Source organism: Struthio camelus, chromosome 2 (assembly GCF_040807025.1).
Source record: "Struthio camelus isolate bStrCam1 chromosome 2, bStrCam1.hap1, whole genome shotgun sequence".
NCBI lineage: Eukaryota > Metazoa > Chordata > Aves > Struthioniformes > Struthionidae > Struthio > Struthio camelus.
The window spans coordinates 77933946-77956958 of record NC_090943.1 but is presented as its reverse complement, the minus strand read 5'-3'; the positions used below and the strand labels follow the sequence as shown (position 1 = coordinate 77956958).

The window sequence follows — 23013 nt, the reverse complement described above, 5'->3', positions numbered from 1 at the left end:
TAAATGATGAAAGAAGAAATCAGTCTTTCAAATAGAAAAGGAGGAGAGAGTTTTGGGAGGTTTTTGTTTGTTTTGTTTTGTGGTTTAGGAGGATTACAAGTATAGATAGGGATATTGTGTTAGGGACCAAAATGAAATAGCTGACGTGTTAGATCTTCAGTTCCTGGAGATTTTTGTATGAAAAAGGATTTGCCTAAATATCCAGGCTTACTAGTACTCATAGAAAAAGGTAATTTCTGCGCTCTCAAGAGACTCATTGCATGTGTAAAATTCAAGGAAGCTGTGCCTAAGGTGTGAGAGTCCAGAAACTGCTTCTGGTAGGAATCTGTACTGTTTCACACTCTACTCATTTTTCCTCCTTTTTATTTAAACATTTTTTTATTGGTGCCCTGGTGATTATGTCCTGCTTCTTATGTGGTCTACAAGTAGCTTCCGTGTCTGTGGCTGGTACCACGCTTTGAAATCAGTTGGGTTGACTGGGGAAGAAGCTGGACCACTGGGAAGGGAGGGGCTAGTTGAAACTGAACCAGCTGACTATCGGACGCTACCTGTAAAGCACATAAATGCAATTTTATACTGGCTATGTTTGCCTTGTGTTTAAGAATTCATACTTTGTTCACTGAAAAATGCGGATCCAATTTGGGAATTAGTTTACAGTACCGATTTTGGTGCTTGTTCATCGATTTCAAGTCTGTTCCTGAGGCACTGTATGTTTCAGTATATGATGAATAAGTAAAAGCTAGCTGAATTAAAAATGTAAAAATGTAGTTCCCTTTTCTAAAATGTTCTCATAGCTTACTGATTTTCATAGCTTATGATAGTTAACTGAACTGTGTTGAGTACTTTTCGGCAGCGTTTTGAGATGAGAGAAGCAACTTCATGAGTTGTTAGCCTTTCAGCTTCCCACAAGTGAGCATGAAGTCTACAGTAAGTCTTTGAGAATAGGGCATGGTGTTCAGAGCGGCAGAACAACCCGAAAGAGAAGATGACATAAGGCTTGAGGTTGCTAAGCAGAGTTGCAGGTTGTATGATAGCAGGATCAGTTTAGCACTGATGATCCAGCTTTTCACGAGATTAACTGAAGATTCTCTTTCTCTTGATCATCTGTTTCTGGATTAGTTTTACTTTAAACGTAGCTTGTAATTCTTGTCATTTGGACATCTTATAAGTAGATCATGGAGTAAGGAGCTATTCATTTTTGATCTGTGCACTGAAGACTTTTAAGTGATGCCCTATTATTTTTTTCAAGTAGCACTGTATACATTAATTTAAAATTTTTAACATAACTGTCTGAATATTTAAAAATGTTACTGAAATGTATATTCATCAGCTCCTTTTGAAAGATTTCATGGGGGGGGATCTCTTTTCCTCCTCTGCTTCTCAGATATTTGTTTTGTGTCTTCTTTTCATTTTCTGTCTGGTTGTATGTATCTCATCTCTTTTATCTTTCACTGCTTCTTCCAGCTTTCTACTATCCTGTTCATCTTCCTCTAAAAAGCAGGTAGGTAATAGTCAAAGGAAGAAGGAAAAAAGATGTGGAGACTGTATGTAGGGTTTTCTGGTTTTTACCATTTTTAAAAGCTTTGTATGAAGTTGAGGTTCGTTTTGAAAAAACTGCATGGAATACATGCTTGGCGAAGTAACTGAAACTCGTTTATAACACTCAAAATAAGCTTTGAGGGCTTTACTGTGGTTTTTAAGATCACTGTCCTTTGCGTGTGGCGAGGGCAGTGCTAGCGTTCGCGTTACAGGTGCAGCTCCAAGTCCGCGCTGCGTGCTGAGAATTCCCCTCTCTGCACGTTTGGAAATCCCGTTCTTATTTCTTTTCGCCTCCTGTGTTCTAAACAAGCCGTTGTTCAAACTTCTCCAGTTAATTGGCCTTAGAGATTTTCTGCAGCTGAGCAGTATAACATCTGCTGCCACGTGGATGAAACGTAAGTGGAAATGCTCCCTGTTCTTCCCTAAAACTAAAAACAAAACTATTTTTGGTCCTAAAACTATTTTTGACACACAATATTGAACACTTCTGATGTCCTTACGCTATTAAAAGATATTTTTATTCTCACGGATTTGAACAGTGTTTAACTTAATCTGACTTTTTTGTTTTCCTACAATTTTTAAATTCAGAAACTTCAAATGCAGTGCCTGCAGTTTCAAGTGCTCCAATAAGTATGCAGAAAAGTATTCACTGTGCTGTAGTATTGGCTTGTTTAACGTTCTAGGGTCGTATGATCCTGCTTCAGGCTGAGGTTTTAGTGAATGCTGCCTACTAATTACCCCTTCTGTAAAATGCAGTCAGCAGTTTTTGGCTCTTACCTAGTTGTGCCGATTACTCAGAGACAATAAATAATACCTCAAGGAGCTGTTTAGAATGTAGCGTAGGAAAAGGTTCCCAAAATGTTTTAATGAACTCCTGAAGCACATGCCTGTGTGTGGCCTTGGGATGTACTACTTAAGTATTTGGGGCAGACTGACCTACACGTTCTAGTTAGTATTGTTATCTGTTGTTCTCTTCTGCCACTTTTGGTCTGTTTTTTGCCATTCAGAGAAAGTTGGTAGAAAGCACGTGGATCTTACTGAAATTTAAGTTCTATTTTTTTTTTTTTTTTTTTTTACCTTGCTGTGCATTTCTGAAAGCGTGTTCAGTTCTTCACTGTTTTACGTCATTGAGGAAAATCTTGGCCTTAATTGTTATTTTTTGCGTGTTTTCTGAGTTCTACACAGATGTGCACCATCATTTAAAATTTCAGTTGACTCCATGAAACCTTAGTATGTTTTGTGGCTTCAGCTTCTGTTGATAAATTCTAAGGTGAAATGAAGTCAAGGAGAGATGAACAGGATTTTTATTGCTTTTTTCATAGAGTGAAGCATTTCATTTTCTAGAGTTTGTAATCGTAGTTAGTATTTTTATTTTCAGATAGCCTTGATTGGATAGGATCTGTGTTCAGATAGTTTTAACATGGCTAATTTCCCCAAGGCAGTAATACTAAATTTATTTTTCCACCAGAGCTAACATAATGCAGATATTGTAGGAGGAAAATGAAGCTGTGATTTTTAGCAAAATTCTCTTATTTTCTGATGTGAAAATATAACTTCATTGCTGTTTTGTTTCATTCAAGGTACAAAAGGCAGCAGTTAAGAAAAAATGTGCTTATAATACAAAAACACGTCATGTGGTGGAAAAGACTTCTTCTTCCTTTAGCAAGATGCTTTGCTCTGTATGTTTGTGGGTGTGCATTTTGGTTTTTGAGCCGTTACCTGCAGCTGATGAGCTCCAAAAAGAGCGAAACCAGTTAGGTCCTGCAGTACTGGCTAAAATCTTGCTTCAGGAGCATCTGAAAAATATTCTATGTCGGATAAATTGTAATTTGTCTTTTTCAGTTTCCATAACACCAAAAGATCTTTGAGACTGTTTTCTTAAGGCATAAACACCTGTGTTGCCTCTGTCTGCCTTCCTCTTTTTCTTCCTCCTATTTATAATCTTAGTAATTTTAATGACTGCTTTCAACAACATTTAGTAACAAGAGAGAAGTCTGAAAGATGAGGAGATTAATGCACAAGTAAAACAAATCATTCTATGTTTGTGTTCTTTAAATTTTAATATTGCCATCTTTGTTCACTTGGTATTTTATTCAAGAATTGAAAATGGAATGTGTCTGTGTTTATACTATTGCTTTTATCTGAGTTTTCCCAGATCTTGATGATTTTGTTACTCCTCTAAGCAGAACTTCCTTTCCTATTTCTTTTTTTTCCCCCTCTATTTTGTCTTTTGCTTTGTTTCCAGTCTTTGTCTTTCTGTTCTCACAGTGCACTGTTTCAAGGGATGTTTGGCAATATTAGGTAGCAGATTCAGAAGAAAGCTTGAATGGGCAGAAAAGCTGCTAGTATCTTAAATATGAACGTGACTTGACTGAAGGAGATTAACCGTGTGTTCGGTAATGAAGTTGTGGTTTTGATCACATACGTCAGACTAGGCCTGTCTAAAGCTGTTATCAGCTTAATTCGACAAATATTTTAAATGACTACATACTATTTTTCCTAAGATTCCCTCAGGTCTGCATAGCTTGTACTTTCTGGGAAACTGAACGGTTGTCCAGGCCTACACGAAGAGCAAAGTCAGCACCTTAACTAGCACTGTGTTCTCTGATGGCTACAGGCTGCAGTTCCGTGAGACGTGGGGAGCTGCTTTAACACCACAGTACTGCTGAAAAATTTGTTCCTGCAGCCTCCCACAACATCCCTTTTTCCACACACATCCTCTCCCACCGCTGCCCATACAAATACACTTCCGCTTACCTTATTCTGGCTCTGGCATCTGGTAGGTCCTTCTCTGAGATGTTTAAAATTCCTAGCACAAGAGAAAAAAGGACCATTTTCTGCAGGGTCACTCAGAACAATCAGGTCATGGAAAGATGACTATTACCAGAGCTGGTGTGAGGACACCTGCAATAGTATAGAAGTGGGGAGAGGAGAGAAGAGCTAAAAACAAGACCGCTTCCTCTTGATAGTGACAGTGATTCAGCAGTGCATGCAACTGCAGTTTCAAAGTACAGCAAGAGAAAGATTGTGTACCTGGTTAGAGGATTCACTTTGTTTCACTAAAAAGGTGTATCAAATTTTACAGGAAGATAACCTTGCCCCAACTTGAGCCTTTTTTTCAGAGGATGAACGCTGGTAGGCAACATAATTTTCCCAATATTTTTGGCTATTTTTGTGTGTACTTGCAAACTGCAGTCGGAGCCAACAGGGCCGGTGACTTGTTTGCAAATTGTTATTCCTAACCGACTTTTTAATAACTCCCCTGTGAAAATTTTTAGCTGAGTTTAAAGCAACTTCACTCCGTGATTCTAATTATTGCTTATGTTGACTGACAGTGTGTTTAATACTCGGTTATAACCGCGACGGACAGAGTTCAGCCTTTTCAGCAGCCTGTACTGTCACAGTGCATTAATAAAAGTAGAGGAACGGTGTTGCTTTGTACCTGCCTGGTTTGGACACCACCTCTCAAGGCTTGACGCAGGTTGGGTGGGGAGGAGTCTAGTCTCAGCGGCTTCGGAGGACAGTCAGTTTTAGATCACAGAGATGGTGCTAATGGCAGTTCCTATCTGACGGTTCTGCCTTTTTTGATACACCAAAGGTCCCAAAGGAACTGGACGGCCCTGTTGAAACGGTGGTTATCTGGTGACCCATTGTCTGGCATCCATACAGAAGGGAAGCATCATGTGAAAGTCGCCTGAGCCTTTAGGCAACAGTATAAATCTGTCCTTTACAAGTGTAGGATGGTGATTCTGTCTAAATCTTCTATTTCCTGTAAGTTCCCTTTTTCCTTATCCCTGCTACACAGATGAGTGGATGACAGGATTTGCTTTGTGGGAAGTGAAGAGGTAAAATCTGAAATGAATCAGATGAAAGCTTGAGGAATGTTGCTGCAAGCTCATTCGTAGGCTCAGGGAAATTCTGCAGTATCTGTGGTTTAAAATAACACAGAGGTCATAGGAGCTGCTGCTGTGTTCTTGGGAGTAAAGATGTAAAATTCAGTATTCGAAAATATCTAAGTTTGTTACTTTGCAAGTTGTTGGGCCGTTGTTTTCCATAAGGCAGCCTTTTGAATTCTTGTATGGTTTGAAAGAAATGTCTCAGTGGACCTGTGTTTTTATTCCGTATCACTAAAATGAAAAGTAGCTGATGTTCATAGATAATTAACTTGCATTGTCAGGTTAGATTTGTGTTTATCCTCTTAGGATAAGCCTCCTCAAAGCCATATCTGCCATGGTTTATCCAGTAAATGCATTTCTAACCGTGTATAGAAGACTGTGATGCTGCTCAGTATAAGATTCGATGTTTGGGTCTGTCCTGTTTAAAATCCTGCCTTTGAGTGAGGTCTCCTCATTCTTTTGTTGAGAGGCTGCAGCACATCTGATATTTTTGCTATACTGAAACAAGATTTTAATCCCGCGCTAGGTTTGCGGATTGTTTTATGTGTTTCTGTTTTCTTGTCTAGGTGCTGCGTAAAATACAAATTCATTTAATGATGATGATGGTAGGGGAAGTAGAGGAGATCAGGAACTTTATGAAGAACTTTTTATGAAGAAAGTGGTTGTGTGTTTTGTCTCTGTTAATCATTTTTGATAATCATGCTTAGTATTCTAACAAGGTGTGGGGAGGGTTCAGCTTTCTCTGTTCTATCATAATCCTGTAATTTTGAAGTCTGATAATTGGCAACTATATTTTTAAATTTCAGACTTAGCGCTTCATCCTGTCACTGAGTTTCAGAAAACTTATAGGCAGTATCTCTTTTTTTGAGAAGAGATCTACGTTTTAGTGTAGGAAAGCAAGGCGGTTGTTTTGGGCAGGAATTCAGAGTGTAGACCTTTTTGAATTGTCTCTAGGTTAATTTAGAGTCCTCTGAAGCAAACCAATTGGATGTGTGTCCTGCCCCTTCTTTTGTAGGTTAAAATGTTGTATATCCCCCAACTGTACCTTTTGGCTGCTGCAGTTTGAGGGTGTTGTGGATGGCATGCTTCAGGCAGCGTTTGATTTGTCTATAATCGACTTCATAAAACTCTCCTTTCAGAAATGAAGAATACATTCTGGACTTAGCTAATGTCCTTCATTAATAAATATTCCTTTTTGTTTCCCTTTCCTGCACCCTTCTGGGTGCAAAGGTGTGTGTGCATGCTTGCACTTATGCTCTGACTTGCACGTGTATGTACGTACACTGGCTAGTTCTTGAGGTCTGTGCGTCTCCCTTAGTCTGCTTCACTTCAGTGTCTTACAGTTGATTCTCCTGTGCATCAGGATGTGGAAATATATGCATTTTAACCGAAGAAGTCTGTGTTTTTTACTGTAAAGAGCTGATTCCTTTCGTATCCTTTGTTGTTGAAAGAACACAGGCTTGGTGCTAGTTTTGTCATTTTTGTGAAGCAAAGCTTGCTTTGCTTTGTAATTTCAAAATACCTTTAACTACAGAGGTCAGATCTCGGCAAAGGATTTACTTTTCATTTAAAATATCTGGCATCTAATTTTAAGTTTTGTTACAATAATTTAGCAAAAGACATTTTTAAACTGATGCGTATTTTCTTGGAGGTCTTTTCATGCAATGCTACATTGTTGCTAGCATGAGCCCAGAAGAGTTAATGTAGATATTTCTTGTTTTTCAATAAGAGAGTTAAGAAAGGAAGCAGCACATGAGAAATTCCAGATATTTAAAAATTACTTCCTTTCTGGTAACTTAAGTCCCTAAGGTGGCAAATAAGATCAGTGCGTAAGTGTATAAAAACAGTCTTGCTACTCTTTCCTCTGTGAGAAGAATTTAGGCACCCAACTTGTACAGATGAAAACAGTCCTGAAAGCTTACTGTTGATTCATCTAAAGCTAAGCCGATTTTATCAGAAATCAAAAGTTAATGCCTTACATGACAATACAAGAGCAAGATTAGGTCAGTGGAAAAAAAATCTCCAGTGACTGTGTCTTGTTCTTTTGCTGTCACATCAGGAATTGAGCTGCTGCTTTTGAAGAAATCCTGCTGGCTGCAACACTTGCATTAAGCTGAACTCATGAGCGCTAATAGGGGCGGAAAGGAAGCCAGACTTTCTCTCGATGTGGCAAGAATTTGGCCAGTGATGTTGTTTATTTCGGAGTTATCATCAGTGAGATGATTGTGGCAGGTTTGCACTCTGTAGTGTAATTGCTGTCAGTACTCAGAAGTACTGCAAACGCTGATCGCAGGGTGATTCACAGCTGTAAGGCTGCGTTTCTAGCGTGATGCATGTTGTGATCAAACTACACAGCGCTTAGAAGTCCAGCCCTGGAGTGCAAATTGGCAGCTTGCTCCAATTTATCTTCGAGAAAAGCATACAAAATCACCGTGCATCTCAGTGCTCGCCTTTAGCTTGTAAGCCGTGTTGTTGCTGAGTGTCTTAAGGTTTTCTTTCCCACGTAGATTCTTTAAAATAATAATAAGCAGTAAAACATTCTGTTCCATCGTATTCCAGGGTATCCTTTCTGATGTAGTCCGGAAAAATCTTCCTATTTAGTTGGTTGAATATTTCTGTATTCCATTAGGAGTGCAAGCGGAATTTTCATTTCCTGTTCTCGCTATTTTTATACAGTGTTTTTACTTGTTCTAGTTTAGACCAAATTAGAGCAATAACACAATTGAATTAATTGGCTAATAATAAGAAATGATTACACTTGAATATGCATTTGAAGTTTTCTTACTTGTAACCGTATTTTTGTTTTGTTTTCAGAATGCTCTCTTTAGTTGTATTAACAGAAATGAAAGTAAGTATATACTAAGTAGTTTCTCTCTATTGTTTTCCTTCAGATCCTTCTTTATAACTTTCCTCTCTAACATTTAAGAAATTCTGTAGGCCTGTGTTTAAAAATCCCATGAGTTTAGTTCCATACAAGTATTAACCACACGCATAAATGTACTTGCTCAAGCAATAGGAGAATTGGACTGCCTATATAATTTATATAAATATTTAATTTATCTCTTGCTATTTGTTTTATGATTCAGTAATTGATTAGCTCATTTTTGATGAATTTTAAGGAAAAAATTTAGGAAGGCGCAGAGGAAGGTTTGCACCACGCAGGTGTTCTGTTGGTTGATGTCTCTCTGTAGAAAAGAGATGAGCGTGTCTCCGAATGAAGTCTAGTAAAAATATTTCTCAAGAACTGTTTAATAACATGACAAAAGTGGATGAATCAGAATGATACTCGATCTTTTGAAAAAGTTTTTGGATACGGTGTCCATATTTATTTGTTTACTGTTAATTTTTGTCTGATAATTAAATAAGAATGAAGTCTAGTTACCTTAAAATAAATAAAAACAAAACGGCTGAAGATAAAATTTGGCTGGCTTGCTGGTGACTTGAACGTTGATTTCAAGACAAGGTTTTGGGTCTTTTCTTCTCCAACTGAGCAAGAAAACATACTTTGGCTAGTTGCAGGTAGGCACAGTGTTTCTGTAGCCAGAGAGTGTTTTGATGATGCATAGAAGAATTTGGTAGTTTATTCCAGTAATATCTTGAGCGTCATCCTGTGGTGTACAGATATGCTTGTTTCTGTATATGGGAACCCATAGGTTTTCTGTTGTTTTTGTTTTGTGGGTTCTTTGTTTCCCCAGTGGGATCGGTTTGTTGCAGTTACGCAGGTCATCATACAAACTGTCGGGAATATTGTCAAGCAATTTTTCGAACAGACTCTTCTCCTGGTCCTTCACAAATTAAAGCAGTTGAAAACTACTGTGCATCTATTAGCCCTCAGCTAATACACTGTGTGAACAACTATACACAGTCATATCCGATGAGAAACCCTACAGATAGTAAGTATAAAAGTTCTTTCATTTATGAAAATTATAAAAAAATACTGACAATGCTTGAGGATTTTATTGTGTAAATTTTAGTATATAAATTGTATTATTGTATAAATCTACTGTGTAGATTATATTACTTTATAAAATATATAATCATATAAATTAATGCAGTGATAAATTTCGGTGTGTATAGGTGCATTGCTGATTTTTTTAATAACCAGCTTATAAATTCTGCATATCAGTTCCTGCTTTTCTTCAGAGTTGATTCTATTTACATTTAAAAGAAGCAAAAGAATCATTGTTATTTGAGTTTATTTTAAAAAACGTTCAGGTAACCCCTTTCTCTAAAGACTGCTGTGTAATGTGTCTTGGTAGTTGCTATATGCTGCATGATTAACTTAAAAATTTTTTTTTAAAAGGTTTGTATTGCTGTGATAGAGCAGAGGACTACGCATGTCAGACTGCTTGTAAAAGAATTCTAATGTCAATGAAAACAGAGCTTGAAATTGTTGACGGGCTCATAGAAGGCTGTAAAACGATGCCTCTTCCTCAGGATCCACTTTGGCAATGTTTTCTTGAGAGTTCAAGATCTGTTCACCCAGGAGTCACTGTGCACCCTCCACCTTCAACAGGCCTTGATGGGGCTAAGCTCCATTGCTGTTCTAAAGCAAATTCTTCCACGTGTAGGTCAGTATCTTTCTTCCCTCATTTCCGAATGTGAAAATGCTTCAGAAGTTGCCTGCTGCCAGGCCTTTGCTCAACTCCTGCTGTGTAAGTCAAGTATTGACTTCTGTGAACCTAAGAAACAGGTTTAGGTGATCTGATGGGTGTCACATTCTGCCCAATACTTTGTTCTCATCTCAACAAATACCGTTTCATGAGAGGAAAGAAACACTAAACTAGTGCGATCTGTGCTCTGTTTGTGGTGGTAGTAGCCAATACTGCAACAAGCTGAAGACCAGATGCTAATGAGAACTAATGGGACAATGAACAGTATGAAGTCTCAAATGTCTGCATATTAAAAATTGCTGCATATTAAAAACCGTAATGGTATTTTTTACTAAATACAGTTTAGATTGTCCAAGAAAGATTGCTTAGGCTATATATTAATTTAATATTGGAACTAACTGTTCCCATGTTAAAAAGAAATCTCATTTTGGTCAAATAGTTGCGTGCTTGCAAAGAACTATAGGATTTCTTTTTTTTTTTTTGAGTGGTTGTCTTCTCACTTTAAAAAGTGATAATTATGGCCTTTTAAAGGCATGTAATGTGAGAAAATAAAAATGCAAAAGTTCGCTTTGAGCTGTTGCTTTCTCTTGCGTTGAAGTTTACCTAAACAAAACAACTGGAATACAGCAAAATCTTACGGTAAAAGTTTTCTGGGAGGGTCATAAGGTTACGTTATTTCACAGAACGTTGCAGCATAGGGCAGTCGGTATAACGTATTTTCGTTGCTTGCTTTTTTTATTCCATTCTGTACATTGATCCTTCCTTCCCGTTTTCAATACATGATAGACTGTAACAGTACAGTGAGGTTCCATCTCTTCGTTTGGGAACGGCCTCACGGCCACTGTGAACAAAGTGACCCGGGGAAGAAGGCAAATGCAGGCAACAAACAATTCATTTGCCTCAAAAATCAGGGCAAAGGAAGAAATGCGGTTTTGTTTGCTGTTTTTCTGTAGCAGGAGAAGATGTGATCTGAAGTTGAAGGATGGGATTAGAGTTTGTTCATTGTCATGTCAGCTTGGTTTACTACACATAAAATTGGCTGGGATAGTTCTCACCACATTAGTTCAGGTTTCCTGCAAACTCCAGCTTTGTCTTTGTATGTCTTTGTGTTGTGTATTGCTGTTTTATACTGCAAAGTTTTTCAGTCTTACTAGCTTAAATATTTGCCGGCATTCTTAAAACTGGAAAATTTAGAAAATTTTGCCAGTAGAGTGGGGTTATTTGAGCACAGCAGTTGGATAATCTGGCTGATTTTATGGGTGCTAAAGCAAATTTCTGCAGTGTTACTTTAGGCTGCTGTGATCAGCAGAGAAACTATAGGTTCGGTTACCATATCTGAAAGACTGCTGTTCTTTTCATTTGATTTTTTTTATATATATTTTTTTTCAGAGAGCTCTGCACTAAGCTTTATAGCACGAGCTGGGGCAATTCACAGAGTTGGCAAGAATTTGATCGCTTTTGTGAGTATAACGCAGTTGAAGTTTCCATGTTGACCTGTTTAGCAGATGTACGAGAACCTTGTCAGCTGGGCTGTAGAAATCTTACTTACTGCACTAATTTTAATAACAGGTAGGAGAGAAACACTGATTATTTTATAAAGGAATTCCTGTGCTTTGAGTTAAAAAAAAAAAAAAAAAAAGACGTATTTTTAGATTGTATGTCACTGTCTTTCTGTAAGTCTTTTTTTAGATAACAATTTTAAAATGAATAGTTTCTATTTAGAAAACGTTTGGAAATGTATTTAATTGTCATTACAAAGCTTCCTAGAACAAAAATTAACCTGTGGACTTGTAAAATGTCGTCCTGTATTAGAAGCATATTCCTCTGTCTTATTGCATAAACAATTAAGCCATGATTACTGGATTGCTGTGTAATTATAAAATATGGTTGAAATGCTTGTCAAATTTTTATGTTTATTTAACATTTTCCTGAGAGTAGTAGGATTTATCATAATGAATTACTCTTTTTCAAAATTCCTTTTCTTTTAGAAATATTTCTATGTTTTTACACCCTCCAAGGCAAAATCGGTGATTTAAAAATTCAGTCTGAATTAATAGTTGCAAGGTTACAAGTGAAACAGTTGTAGAATTTCAAAAGTACATTTGAAATTTTTCTGGTTAGTTACTAGAGATCTCTGGCTTTTCCTTGAACTAGTATAAGTAGTGTGACTGTTCTTACATGAATAATAGCGTATATATGTGATAGATGCAGTCTGGGCAAAAATAAATTATAAAATTTGCATTAGTAATTCACCAGAAAACATGCACGCAAGATGTTCCTAATATTTAAAATGTTTTCTTTTAAGTCAACCTTCTTCAGGTAATAAATAAATAAATATAAACAAACAAACAAATAAATAAATAAATGATATTTGATCCAAAAGGTGGAGGTAAGAACCAGAATTTCAGCCTTGCGATTTAAAGAGCTTATTTACATTCAAATATTTTTCATTCTTGCTTGACTGTGGAGGGGATTTGTGCCTTTTATGCTACAGAAGGCTAGCAGGATCAAGACGGTAGAATTCATATGGTAAAAAGTAAAGTGTGTAAAAGTTCTTTTCCTTGTATACCTGCCATATCTTAACTTTTTTTTTCTTTTCTTTTCTTTTCCTTTTTTTTAAGACCAACTGAGCTTTTCAGGAGCTGTAATACTCAATCAGACCAGGGAGCTATGAATGACATGAAACTGTGGGAAAAAGGGAGTATTAAGATGCCGTTTATAAATATTCCTGTTCTTGATATTAAAAAATGTCAACCAGAAATGTGGAAGGCAATTGCCTGTTCATTGCAGATTAAACCTTGCCACAGCAAATCTAGAGGAAGTATTATCTGCAAGTAAGTACCTTAAAAAAATCAGTTGAGAGGTTCTGCTAAGGGTTTTCAGCGAACTGAAAAGCTGCTGTAGGATTGTGTGTGGTTTATATTAAAGGAGACAAATATGGAAAGAATGTGAGCTTGTATAGTTCCTATTACTTGAATCTCCTATTTGCTGCTATTTGAATCTTCATCACTATAAATTGAAGGTGTTTGCCTGTTAATGAGAGGGATGTATGTGCTTCCATTGTAAAGCTAATTTTTTTTTTTTTGGGCTATCTGTGCTGTCTATAAACCTTCTTCCCCCTTTTTCAGTTTTTCACCTATTGGTGATTGTCAGCTAGCAGAGAGAAAGATCTGTGAAATATATGAAGTTCATAAAAATTTTGAATGTAGGTGATTGGATAGAGAAGAGTGATTAATAACACAGGTAATGAGGTATAAGCGCAACTCTTACTGGACATTTATAAAGGAAGGAAATGTTTGATCTTGCAAGATGCGTCCATATGAGGCCATAGAAACTATAGATTGACCAGTCCAAAGGAAGGGGAGTGTAAGCAATAGTTCCTGTCTTTGTAGCACAAATTTGTTTCTATTCATATATGTAAACTTCAGCATCTACATCAGCACTTTGTTGTGAGGGGAGGCAGAAGGGAAAGAACCAGAGGTGTGGTTTTGGGGAAGGGAAGAAAGTGAAAAGCTTTTTCATACAAGACCTTTTTTCTTTAAGTAGTGTTCATGAAGTTCTATTTGTTTGTTTATCTGAAGATCAGATTGTGTAGAAATACTCAAGAAATGTGGAGATCATAATAAATTTCCTGAAGGCCACACAGCTGAAAGTATTTGTGAGCTCTTATCTCCAACAGATGATTTGGAGAACTGCATCCCTTTGGATACATACCTGAGTAAGTATCAACGTACCTATGCAACAAAATTAGAAACCAAATGCTTTAAATGTTTATGAGTGCTTTTAATCATTTGCATTATTTCTTTTAAAGAAAACTGTAATTGTATTGAATTTGAGAAGTAGAAGTATTTGTTTAGCATATTAGAGAAGATTGCTTGTTCAAGTTGTCATATCTCACTGCATTCGTTCCTTTTGGTTTTGGTGCTTCATACAGTCCATGCTTCTATACTAATCTGTATCAGATGATAATCTGGCCTATTGCATTTTAATATTTTTACCTGATTCAAAATAGACTAACTTAATCCTACTTTAAAAAAATAGCATTCATCAGGATGCCATCTCACCCTCCAAAAAAGTACTGAGCGATAGTAAAACCATGAGCAGAATTTTATTTACAGGACAAAAGCTGGATCGTGCTTGAGAGGACTGATCTCAAATTCATGTCATTGAAACAATAGCATGAGTTAGAGCACAATTTCTTGATGTCCAGAATGAAATTAACTACTAGGCAGTAGAACATCGGTTTAATAGGAATATAGAAGTCTTTGTGGTTCTGTGTTCCTCTAGCGCATTGCCTTTGGTCTTATTCCTCAACATGGAACACAATTGTATTGGTAAAATGTTACTTTGATTCTAGATTTTGTTAAATGCATCTTTTTCCATTCCTTTCCACAATATGCCTATTGCAGATTTATCTCTGTAGGATTTAGACCTTTTTAGCTCTCAAGATCTGTAAGTTTTAGACCCTCTTGCAAGTTACATTTTAGTATTTCTTTCTCAAAGTCCTAGAAAATTTAAAAATAGTAAAATTTGGTTAGAAAGAGCTACAACTGAAAGCATGCCTCAACAGCTAAATTAATGTTGATTCAGCAGCAATTGGAAAGATGTCCTTTCCCTCTTGTTCCCAGTGAGACAGCGTTAAAGCTTTGGGTCCTTCTTTCCATTAAGCTACTGCTTTTCCGTGTTATCTTCTCTTCTCCTTATCTTGTATAAAGAGAACGTTACTAGTGAGTTAAAGGAAAACAAAAGCAAAGTTTTATCTTAAAAGGTTATCCATAATACACACTTGGTTAAACTTCCAGTGCACTTAAGAATGGATTGTGGGTCTTCTCTTGATTAAACTGCTGGTCATCATCTCTTTGTATGTTTGTCATGCGGACAAAATTCTTGAGGAAACAAGATAGAGCAAATATATTTCTGTTTGTGAAAAATAATTCAAGGCACTATTTCTAGAGCTGAGGACTTAGCCTTTGAAATGAGTTAACAAATTAACTTGACATTTCAAGCTTCTACAAGTATAATTAAAAAATAATAAAGATTTCACAAAATTGTCAGAAACATTTTACTTTCCCGAATACAAGAATTGTCATGCTTTATTGCAGAAATATAGTCCTTATGTAAATCACCACAGATGACCTATATTTTGTTTTCAGGCCCAAGTTCTTTAGGTAGCATTGTAGAAGATGTTACACATCCATGTAATCCAAATCCATGTGCAGCTAACCAGTTATGTGAAGTCAATAGAAAAGGATGTCAGTCTGGAGAACTGTGTCTTCCATATTTGTGTGTTCCAGGTAAGGGTGTTCACATGAGTTTTGCTGATAAATATATGTTACTGAAACTTTGTTGAAAGCTTTAAAAATGAAAATATCCCAAAAGAGAAAGAACTATTATTACAATTACCTCATCTTTCCAAAAGTTATAACCAGCATTCCAACTTGTTTAGGTTCCCGTATGTTCCTATGTTTATTGTCCACTGAAACAAACATCATCTTATCAGATATAATACCTATTTTGATTCAGAATAAATAAATGTCCATATGTGATCTCTAAGCATCCTGCCTACTATTTAAAGTTACAAAAATACTGCATTGCAAATACAGTGCAGCTCACGGCTTCTGCAGATGCCAGGGCATGTATAGTAGTATTTCCATTTATTATTAACCATATCCTCATAATTTTCTTTACTGGTAAAATAAATGGACATTATATCTTGCCTTGAAGTTATTACAAATTGGGCTGTCAGTGTTGGGACAGCATTCTGAGAGCTCTGAGAATCTGATCAAATGGACGTGCACTTGCATTGGCAGCAATTCTGATATAATATTAAAGATCAAGATGGAATCTTATGTAGAATTGTCTCAAATCCTCCTTCATAGGCCAGATCAACTTCTCAGAATGTCTCCAGAAGTTCACTGGTAACTACTGCAGGTCTAAGTATATTCGTACCCAAGTTTTTCCTTAAGGGCTGTACTGTTGCTCCAACCTCTTCCTTTCACTCAGTTCATGGTGCCTGTGTTTAGGACTTGGGAAAGAAGTGACGTGGAACATACTGTATTTGCCTCTCCTTTCTTCTCTCTAGTATTTGAGGTTGCAGCACTGATGCAGCATGTCTAAACTTCATCTTTAATGATTGAGTGCACTGTTAGTTCATTGTCTGAGTAGAGAAAAAGGCAGAATTGCAAGACAGATAAGCTCCATTCCTCTCCCAAAGCTGAAGGCTTGTAGTTTGGGGGAGAGTGACACTGGGTTTGGGAAAAAAGATAAGCAGGAATAACATATCTTTTCGTGCTGCCTTATCCTTCTACATGAGGCCCACAGTACTACCTCTTGCAAGAACTGAAGAATGGAAATGTAGCAGTCATAGCTGACAGCGTTTCTGCTGCTGATTCCTTGAGTGAAACTTTTAATGTAGGTGCACCTCACTAGGAAGGCATTGACAGCCACTTAGGAACTACTTAGAGCGTAGGTGTCGTTTAACCTCTGCACTGGGCCTAAGTTCTGACCTAATTAGAGAGAGAGCCTCATGTAGAGTGAGTTTCATTAATCTAACTTTTGAAAGGGCAGGTTTGGATGGTGACAATGACAAGAATTTAATCTGCAAAAAGACGTGGCAGACTGTAGTATGTCCAACTTCTACAGCCACTTCATTGTCCTACCTTAAACACCTGTAATGCTTGTCACAATTTTAATTGTAATTTTGCTTGCAAAGATTATTCGGGTCAGCATTTGCAGGAGTGAGGACTTAGCTTTTGAAATGAGTTAAAAAATTAACTTGATATTTCAAGCTTTTCCAAGTATAATTTAAAAAAATTAAAAAGATTTCACAGAATTGTCAGAAGCATAATTTTACTTTACTGAGCACAAGAAACATCATACTGCATTGCAGAAAGACAGACTTCATTTAAATCACTATAGATGATCTGTGTTCTGTTTCCAGTCCTAAGTTCCTTTAAAGCAAAAGATACCATGCTATGACATGAAGGGTCATCTATGTTGCTTGAGGCAAGGAAGAAACCTTGCATTTGGTGACCGCTTGAAAGCATATCCTGAGAGAGACAGATGGAGATTTTTAAACTGAGCTACTTGAAATAGGTCCTTTACTAGAGGAAGAGGCAGAGAACATTTGTCTTAGCGGTCTCCCACCGGTTTTCTGAGCCTCTTTTATTCCTGGGGTTCTTCGACTGATTAGTAGTTTCACAGAATCACAGAATCGTTTAGGTTGGAAAGGACTCGTGGAGCAGGTCAGTTGCAGTAATTTCCCCAGGACTGTGTCTGGTTGAGCTTTGGGTATCTCCAAGGATGGGGACTTCAGTGCTCAGTCACCCTCACAAGTAAGAAAACACTTTTCTTAGGCTCAGATGGGATTTCCTGACTTTCAATTTGTGCCCATTGCGTCTCGTCCTGTCACTGGACACCACAGAGAAGAGTCTGGCTCATCTGTCTTCTTAACAGCCTTGACTTATTGCAAAAGTCATTCAAAATGATCTGAAAGCAAGCTCACCCAGAGCTTATGAAGAGGCAGTTTGCTTCCTCTGAGGGTAGAATGGTGACTTGTTTTTTCTGTCGTCTTAATGGTTGAAAGTTTCTGGGATTTGCTGCAGTTCAGCAGTTACTTCTAGCATAATGTTAACTTCATGTTTCTTTTGCTGTTTCTTCTTTGTAGTTTTAAAGACCTTCTTTCTTCTTTTTCATACTTTTTTCTCTAGTTTTCCTATTTCTTCTCCCTTTCTCTTCTATTTTTGTATACCTTTATAAGGAGTTCTTTGGTGTTCTTGTAATAGGTGCAAGTAGGGTAGGAAGATACAGTGAAAGATGTGAGAGAGAAGAAAAACTGGGCTTTGCGTTGAGCCTTTATTTCAGGTTCTGTGTTGGGGAAAATGAAGTGTAAGTAACATGTCTTATACAGAATTGTGGAAAATGAAATTACTTGAGAATTGTTAAGATTACCAGTCTTTTTCTCTGAAGCTGCATTTCTGCAAGTACTTCAGAACATTGTCTCAAGCAAGTATCTTCCATGTCTGCTACTTGTTGACTTTACAAAATTAGTGAATTTGTCTGAAACGCAAGAGCAAGTCTGTTTATAATAACCAGTGCTGTTATTTGCACAAAGATCTACTTTCTAGTGACAACAACTCTTTTGCTTGCAAAACATACCGTCTGTTTCTTCAAGCATTTAGTGATACCTGTAGCTTTTTCACAAATCAAACAGTGGTAGTTACTTTTGGCATTGGTACGTGCCTAAACATTAATTAAATCTGAACTAAAATTTCTCTTTGTATATAGGTTGCAAATTGGGGGAAGCCTCAGATTTTATTGTCCGTCAAGGTACGCTTATTCAGGTTCCGTCATCAGCTGGTGATGTTGGTTGTTACAAGATTTGTACCTGTGGACACAGTGGGTTGCTAGAAAACTGCATGGAAATGCATTGTGTTGACCTCCAAAAGTCATGCATTGTTGGAGGACAAAGAAAAAGTAAGTATTAGAACAGTAAGTATATCTTCATACAGCATCTTTTCTTTAAACATGGATGAAATATGAAGACGCAGGGCATCTGAATGTAGAGTCTGTCAAGAAACATAAGTTAATGTCCGCATCCCTATTTATAATACTTAGTTTTTATCTATGCTCCATTATTTAGATCAATACTGAATTATATCTCTCTCAACCAAATAAAAGTCCTGGTGTGTAGATTGTTCTGACCAAGCCATTTTTCCACAAAATGGCCACTGACTTGCCTCACATCCCCTATATTTTCTGATAACTTGATAAATACCTTGCTTCCTTCCTCGCAGAGGAACTTGCTAGTGGGAGCTGATGAGGGAAAAAGTTCTGAGGGGAACCAGTAAGCAGGAGGGATGAAGTAAGCATAGTGAAATAAATTAATCTATTTTAAACATGCTGTAATTGTGAGGTTTAAGCACAGTATAACTGATTCTGCAATTGCAGAACTAATGATCTTTCTTGTAAATCCACTGTAAAACATTCAGGAACTTTAACATTCTTATGCTGAAATCAGTGGTTGGAATCCTTGGTCTACTGGACCTCATTATTTTCTGTGTGTTTGCACTTAATAGCTCCTGCTACCATAGCATCAGCCGTTCACTGTCACTCCTGCCTGGTACCCCATACGCAGCTGTCTACATAAGTCACTTAAAACTGATTTCATCAAAATAATTTTGTCTGAATTAGCAGCGAACAAAGTCAGTAATCACTGCATGTACACCCAGTAGGCATGTGCGTACATACACCCTGCTAACACAGCTAGCCACCCAGATACCTTCCCACACTTATTCCTGCTTGATTCATCTTTTTCCCTCCTTTTTCTCACTTTTGGTCCTTCCCTAAAACATCCCATTAGAAGTTTTGTGCATTCCCAGAATCTCCTTAAAACATCCCATAATAAATTTTACACAGTCCCCAAATTCTCTTCCCCAGGTATCCCGTAATAGATCTGGTACCCCTTTAGACAATAATGGTGGTTAGTCTGCATGACATTCTGGAGAGGGAGTTTCTTTTATTGAGTGATGTTAGTGGGTTTCACACCAGCAGTGATGGTCTTACCATTCTTTGATAGTCTTAGGAGTAGCAAATTCAGTGTGCTTTTGTTAGGTTACTAGCGTTCCTCTGATCCTTGCTGGATCTTTGTATTCCCTGTGATTAGCCTTTAATCACATAGCCTAACAACGTCTGTGATGATACGTTGTCTTCTATCCATGATTCTTTGCAATGATAATTATTAATTCTTGCCTGTGAACTCTGAGGTCCATTTGAAGTTCTCCGCTAGTGATAATTATGAAAAGCAAGTGTGTTCTCTTAAATCTGTACTAGGCTAATATAATCAATACTATATTGCATAGAGGTATAGCTGCGCTGGAAGGCTTCGAATGTTGACAAGTGGAAAAAAAGTTATAAAAAGACTGTTCCGCAAACAGGTACAAACGTGTTGTACCTTCATAGCCTGATTTTTATTAAGCATATGAGAAAGCCTGTGCGTTTCAGAAAAAAAATCTTATTGAATGTTTGATCATGAGTGTATCTATGAATAGGAAGTAGGGATGATACAGTGATTCTTTATACTGTAAGCTTATAATAAATTGAAAGATAACCTGGTATTGACCAATAGTTATTTTTGTAATCATAAGACATGTGAAGGGAAATGAACTATTATTTCAAGACAACTTTCAGTAATTATTAATAATTCCTTCTGGAACAGTCATTTTAATTTATTAAAACAGTCATTTTATTTAAACCTACTGAGGTTTTAACTTTGTAAAAATATGACTAGTCTTGAGAAGTTTGTTTGATGTAAGTGACCTGAACTGTATCTTGATGTATATTGGTCGTATTATTTTTTAACTGGAGAAGGAGATGGTGCCTTTTAAGTTTAAAATATCGGAGCTGTTGGGTAGAGTTGGTTTTGCCTATTAATGAAGGGCAAGGCTAAGTTCTAACATTGTGATGGTACTGTGATAAGCCTTGATGCAAGTTTTGATGTTTGTATAATCGGTAAGAATTACAGTTCGACATATGAACCAACATGGTTAAGAAATGCTTAAAAATGAATATATAAGCAGATACATTATGATAATAAAGGCATGTTGAACAGTGTGGTTCTTCAGAGTTTTCCCCAGCGTGGTGGTTCTAGATCTTATGCAGCTTTGCTTCTGCCAGGTAGAAGTAAGATGAACAGCTTTTTATTTCAGCAATAAAAGAATGCTAACTATCTATTTCTTGAGTTACATCTAAATTAATAATTTTCTAAAATAACTTTAATTTTACTACTTAAAAATAAAACGCAAAGGTAAAAAGTGTTAATTGAGTTCTTCCTAATCTGACAGCGTAGTTGAAAGCGACTTGATGCATAATGGTTCTTAAAAGCCAATATTGACTTATTATCAGATTTATTCATTTCTTAAGAGATTTGGAAGTGTATTTTTATCATGCAGGTCAACACTATGCTCTTTTAGAAAGAAATAAAAAAAATTAACCTCCTATTAAGATAGGGCAGATCTTACAAAATGTCTTGAATGTAAAGCAGACTCTGTGCTGAGCTGTGATCCATCTGAAGCTGCTATGTTAGCATCAGGCAGCAAGCAAGAACTTTTGTATCAGTGAACAGTTAAAAATATCTCAGTATTGAACATTGTGTTTAATGTTTAGAAATCAGACCCTGAAGTAAGCCTTCAAAGATATCTAATAAGTCCAAAATAACTGAATCATTTTCTTTCCATGTAATAAGACAGAGTTCTTTTTATATTAAGTAAATCTTAAGAAGGAAGGCAATTCTTGTAGTTACGCCTGGCACAAATGTAATTTTCTCATTGTGAACTTAACTGTGAAATCATGAAAGAGTAGGTAACTGGGATATTTTCTTTCTCTTAGAAGATATCAAATAAGTAAATAATCAGTTGTGCAATTATATTGGTCATTCACAAAAGCCTGCTTGCAATGTTCCATGAATTTTACAGCTTGCTATGTTGTTCAGTCATCAGAAGAGGATAAAAGCTGGCTATATATACTTGAAACATATTTGTTGTTGCAAAATTAGTAGCGTTTGTCTACAGAAGCATCTCGCTGAAAATATCGTAATTTTAATGGTATTTTTGATGGGCAGTCCTGTAAAGTATTTGGTGAAAGTACATGCTTTTTAAATACAGCAATTGGCAAATATATTATTTGGATATAGATTGGAACATTTATGGACCATATTTTTTTTGAATATTTGTGAATAAAGTCATAAAAAGGACTGCAAAGTTATATTTGCTTTTTAATGTTTGCACAGCGTACAGCTGTCATTTGTGGCGGTAACTGTAACAACAAAATGTACAGCTGGTAGGTATTCCATAAGTGCTGTCCATTTAAAAAAAAAAAAAAAATATATATATATATACATATATATATATATACACACACCCATATATATGTTGACTGTTTGCTGAGGCACCAAGAGCTTCCTTTAGTATGTCATAATTACTCATTCGGTGTGTGTCGTGATTAAATCCCTGCTGCCCAATAAAAGAAAAAAAGAAGCATGACTAATTTCTGTATTCACTGGATGATGGCATTGAAAACAAGTAACTCAGTTTATGCTCACCATGTGAACTTTTTGCAACTATTAATTATATTAAATGAATTAACAATTTATATGGCAGTTGAAAAAAGCTAGATTTTAGTCATAAAATGTGAAATGTGGTTTTTAAAACCACACTCTGTAAACAGAACACCCCTGAATGTTTTATCTGTTGCCGTTATTTTTTTGCATCTTATGTTGTGAATTGACTCCAAGTATGAAATTAATATTGAGGCAGAGGGCTATCAGTTTGCTGTGTTTAATGTTTTTAATTTCAGTCTCTAGTTCCATTACTTACTGACTTCTCTCTTTGATAGTGGAAACAAATAGTCTTGCAAAGTTGTCGAGTGGATCCAAAGTTGCTTTTTACGAAAGAAGAGTGGAGGTCCAAGATTCCCAGTCCTGCATTTGACATTACTTCTGAATCTTGGAAACTTTTCTTTCTTCTCTGCAGACAAATTCCTTTTTTCTTGGGTAGCCCTGTGGTTTAAATAGAGCTTTCTATGCTGCAGAGACATTCCTCTCCCATTCCCTCTTGCTCAGCCTTCATTTGTCTCCGAGTGCTTCTTCCGGATTGCTCCGACACAGTGTTTTACTTGTGCCTCTGGAATATCTTCAGAAATTCCAATCCTTAAACTCAACCTTTTGGAAAGAGATTAGAGAGAAGTGCCTTATTTTCTAGGGTGCAGTTACTCTTGCCCTTCCTGAAGAACATTGTATTTGCTGATAGTCTTTAAGGACCGAGTCACGGATAGGCAGGTTGTTATCAACATAGTCTGATTTTACAACGTAGCGAAGGACAGCCGTATTGACGATTCACAAAACTAAACTTGAATTGCTAAATTTAAGAAAAATTCCGTAAGGTTACAGTTTGATTCTTAGATTCAAGTGT

The 23013-nt window shown here is 36.7% G+C and overlaps 2 protein-coding genes across 4 annotated transcripts in view; one reads left to right on the top strand and one right to left on the bottom strand.

The window, feature by feature from the left end:
* RECK (reversion inducing cysteine rich protein with kazal motifs) overlaps positions 1-23013 on the top strand; it is a 79678-nt gene that overhangs the window by 42295 nt on the left and 14370 nt on the right. For all 3 annotated transcript variants that reach the window (XM_068931296.1, XM_068931297.1, XM_068931295.1), the window contains 8 exons: positions 8250-8283; positions 9131-9328; positions 9739-10006; positions 11438-11617; positions 12670-12882; positions 13630-13766; positions 15202-15342; positions 18335-18523. In XM_068931296.1, the coding sequence (XP_068787397.1) occupies positions 8250-8283; positions 9131-9328; positions 9739-10006; positions 11438-11617; positions 12670-12882; positions 13630-13766; positions 15202-15342; positions 18335-18523 (1360 nt within the window). The remainder of the gene's footprint in view (positions 1-8249; positions 8284-9130; positions 9329-9738; positions 10007-11437; positions 11618-12669; positions 12883-13629; positions 13767-15201; positions 15343-18334; positions 18524-23013) is intronic.
* LOC104145135 (zona pellucida-binding protein 2-like) overlaps positions 18533-23013 on the bottom strand; it is a 46430-nt gene continuing 41949 nt past the window's right edge. The window contains exon 12 of the transcript XR_011138946.1: positions 18533-22763. The gene's annotated coding sequence lies outside the window, so the exon portion shown is untranslated. The remainder of the gene's footprint in view (positions 22764-23013) is intronic.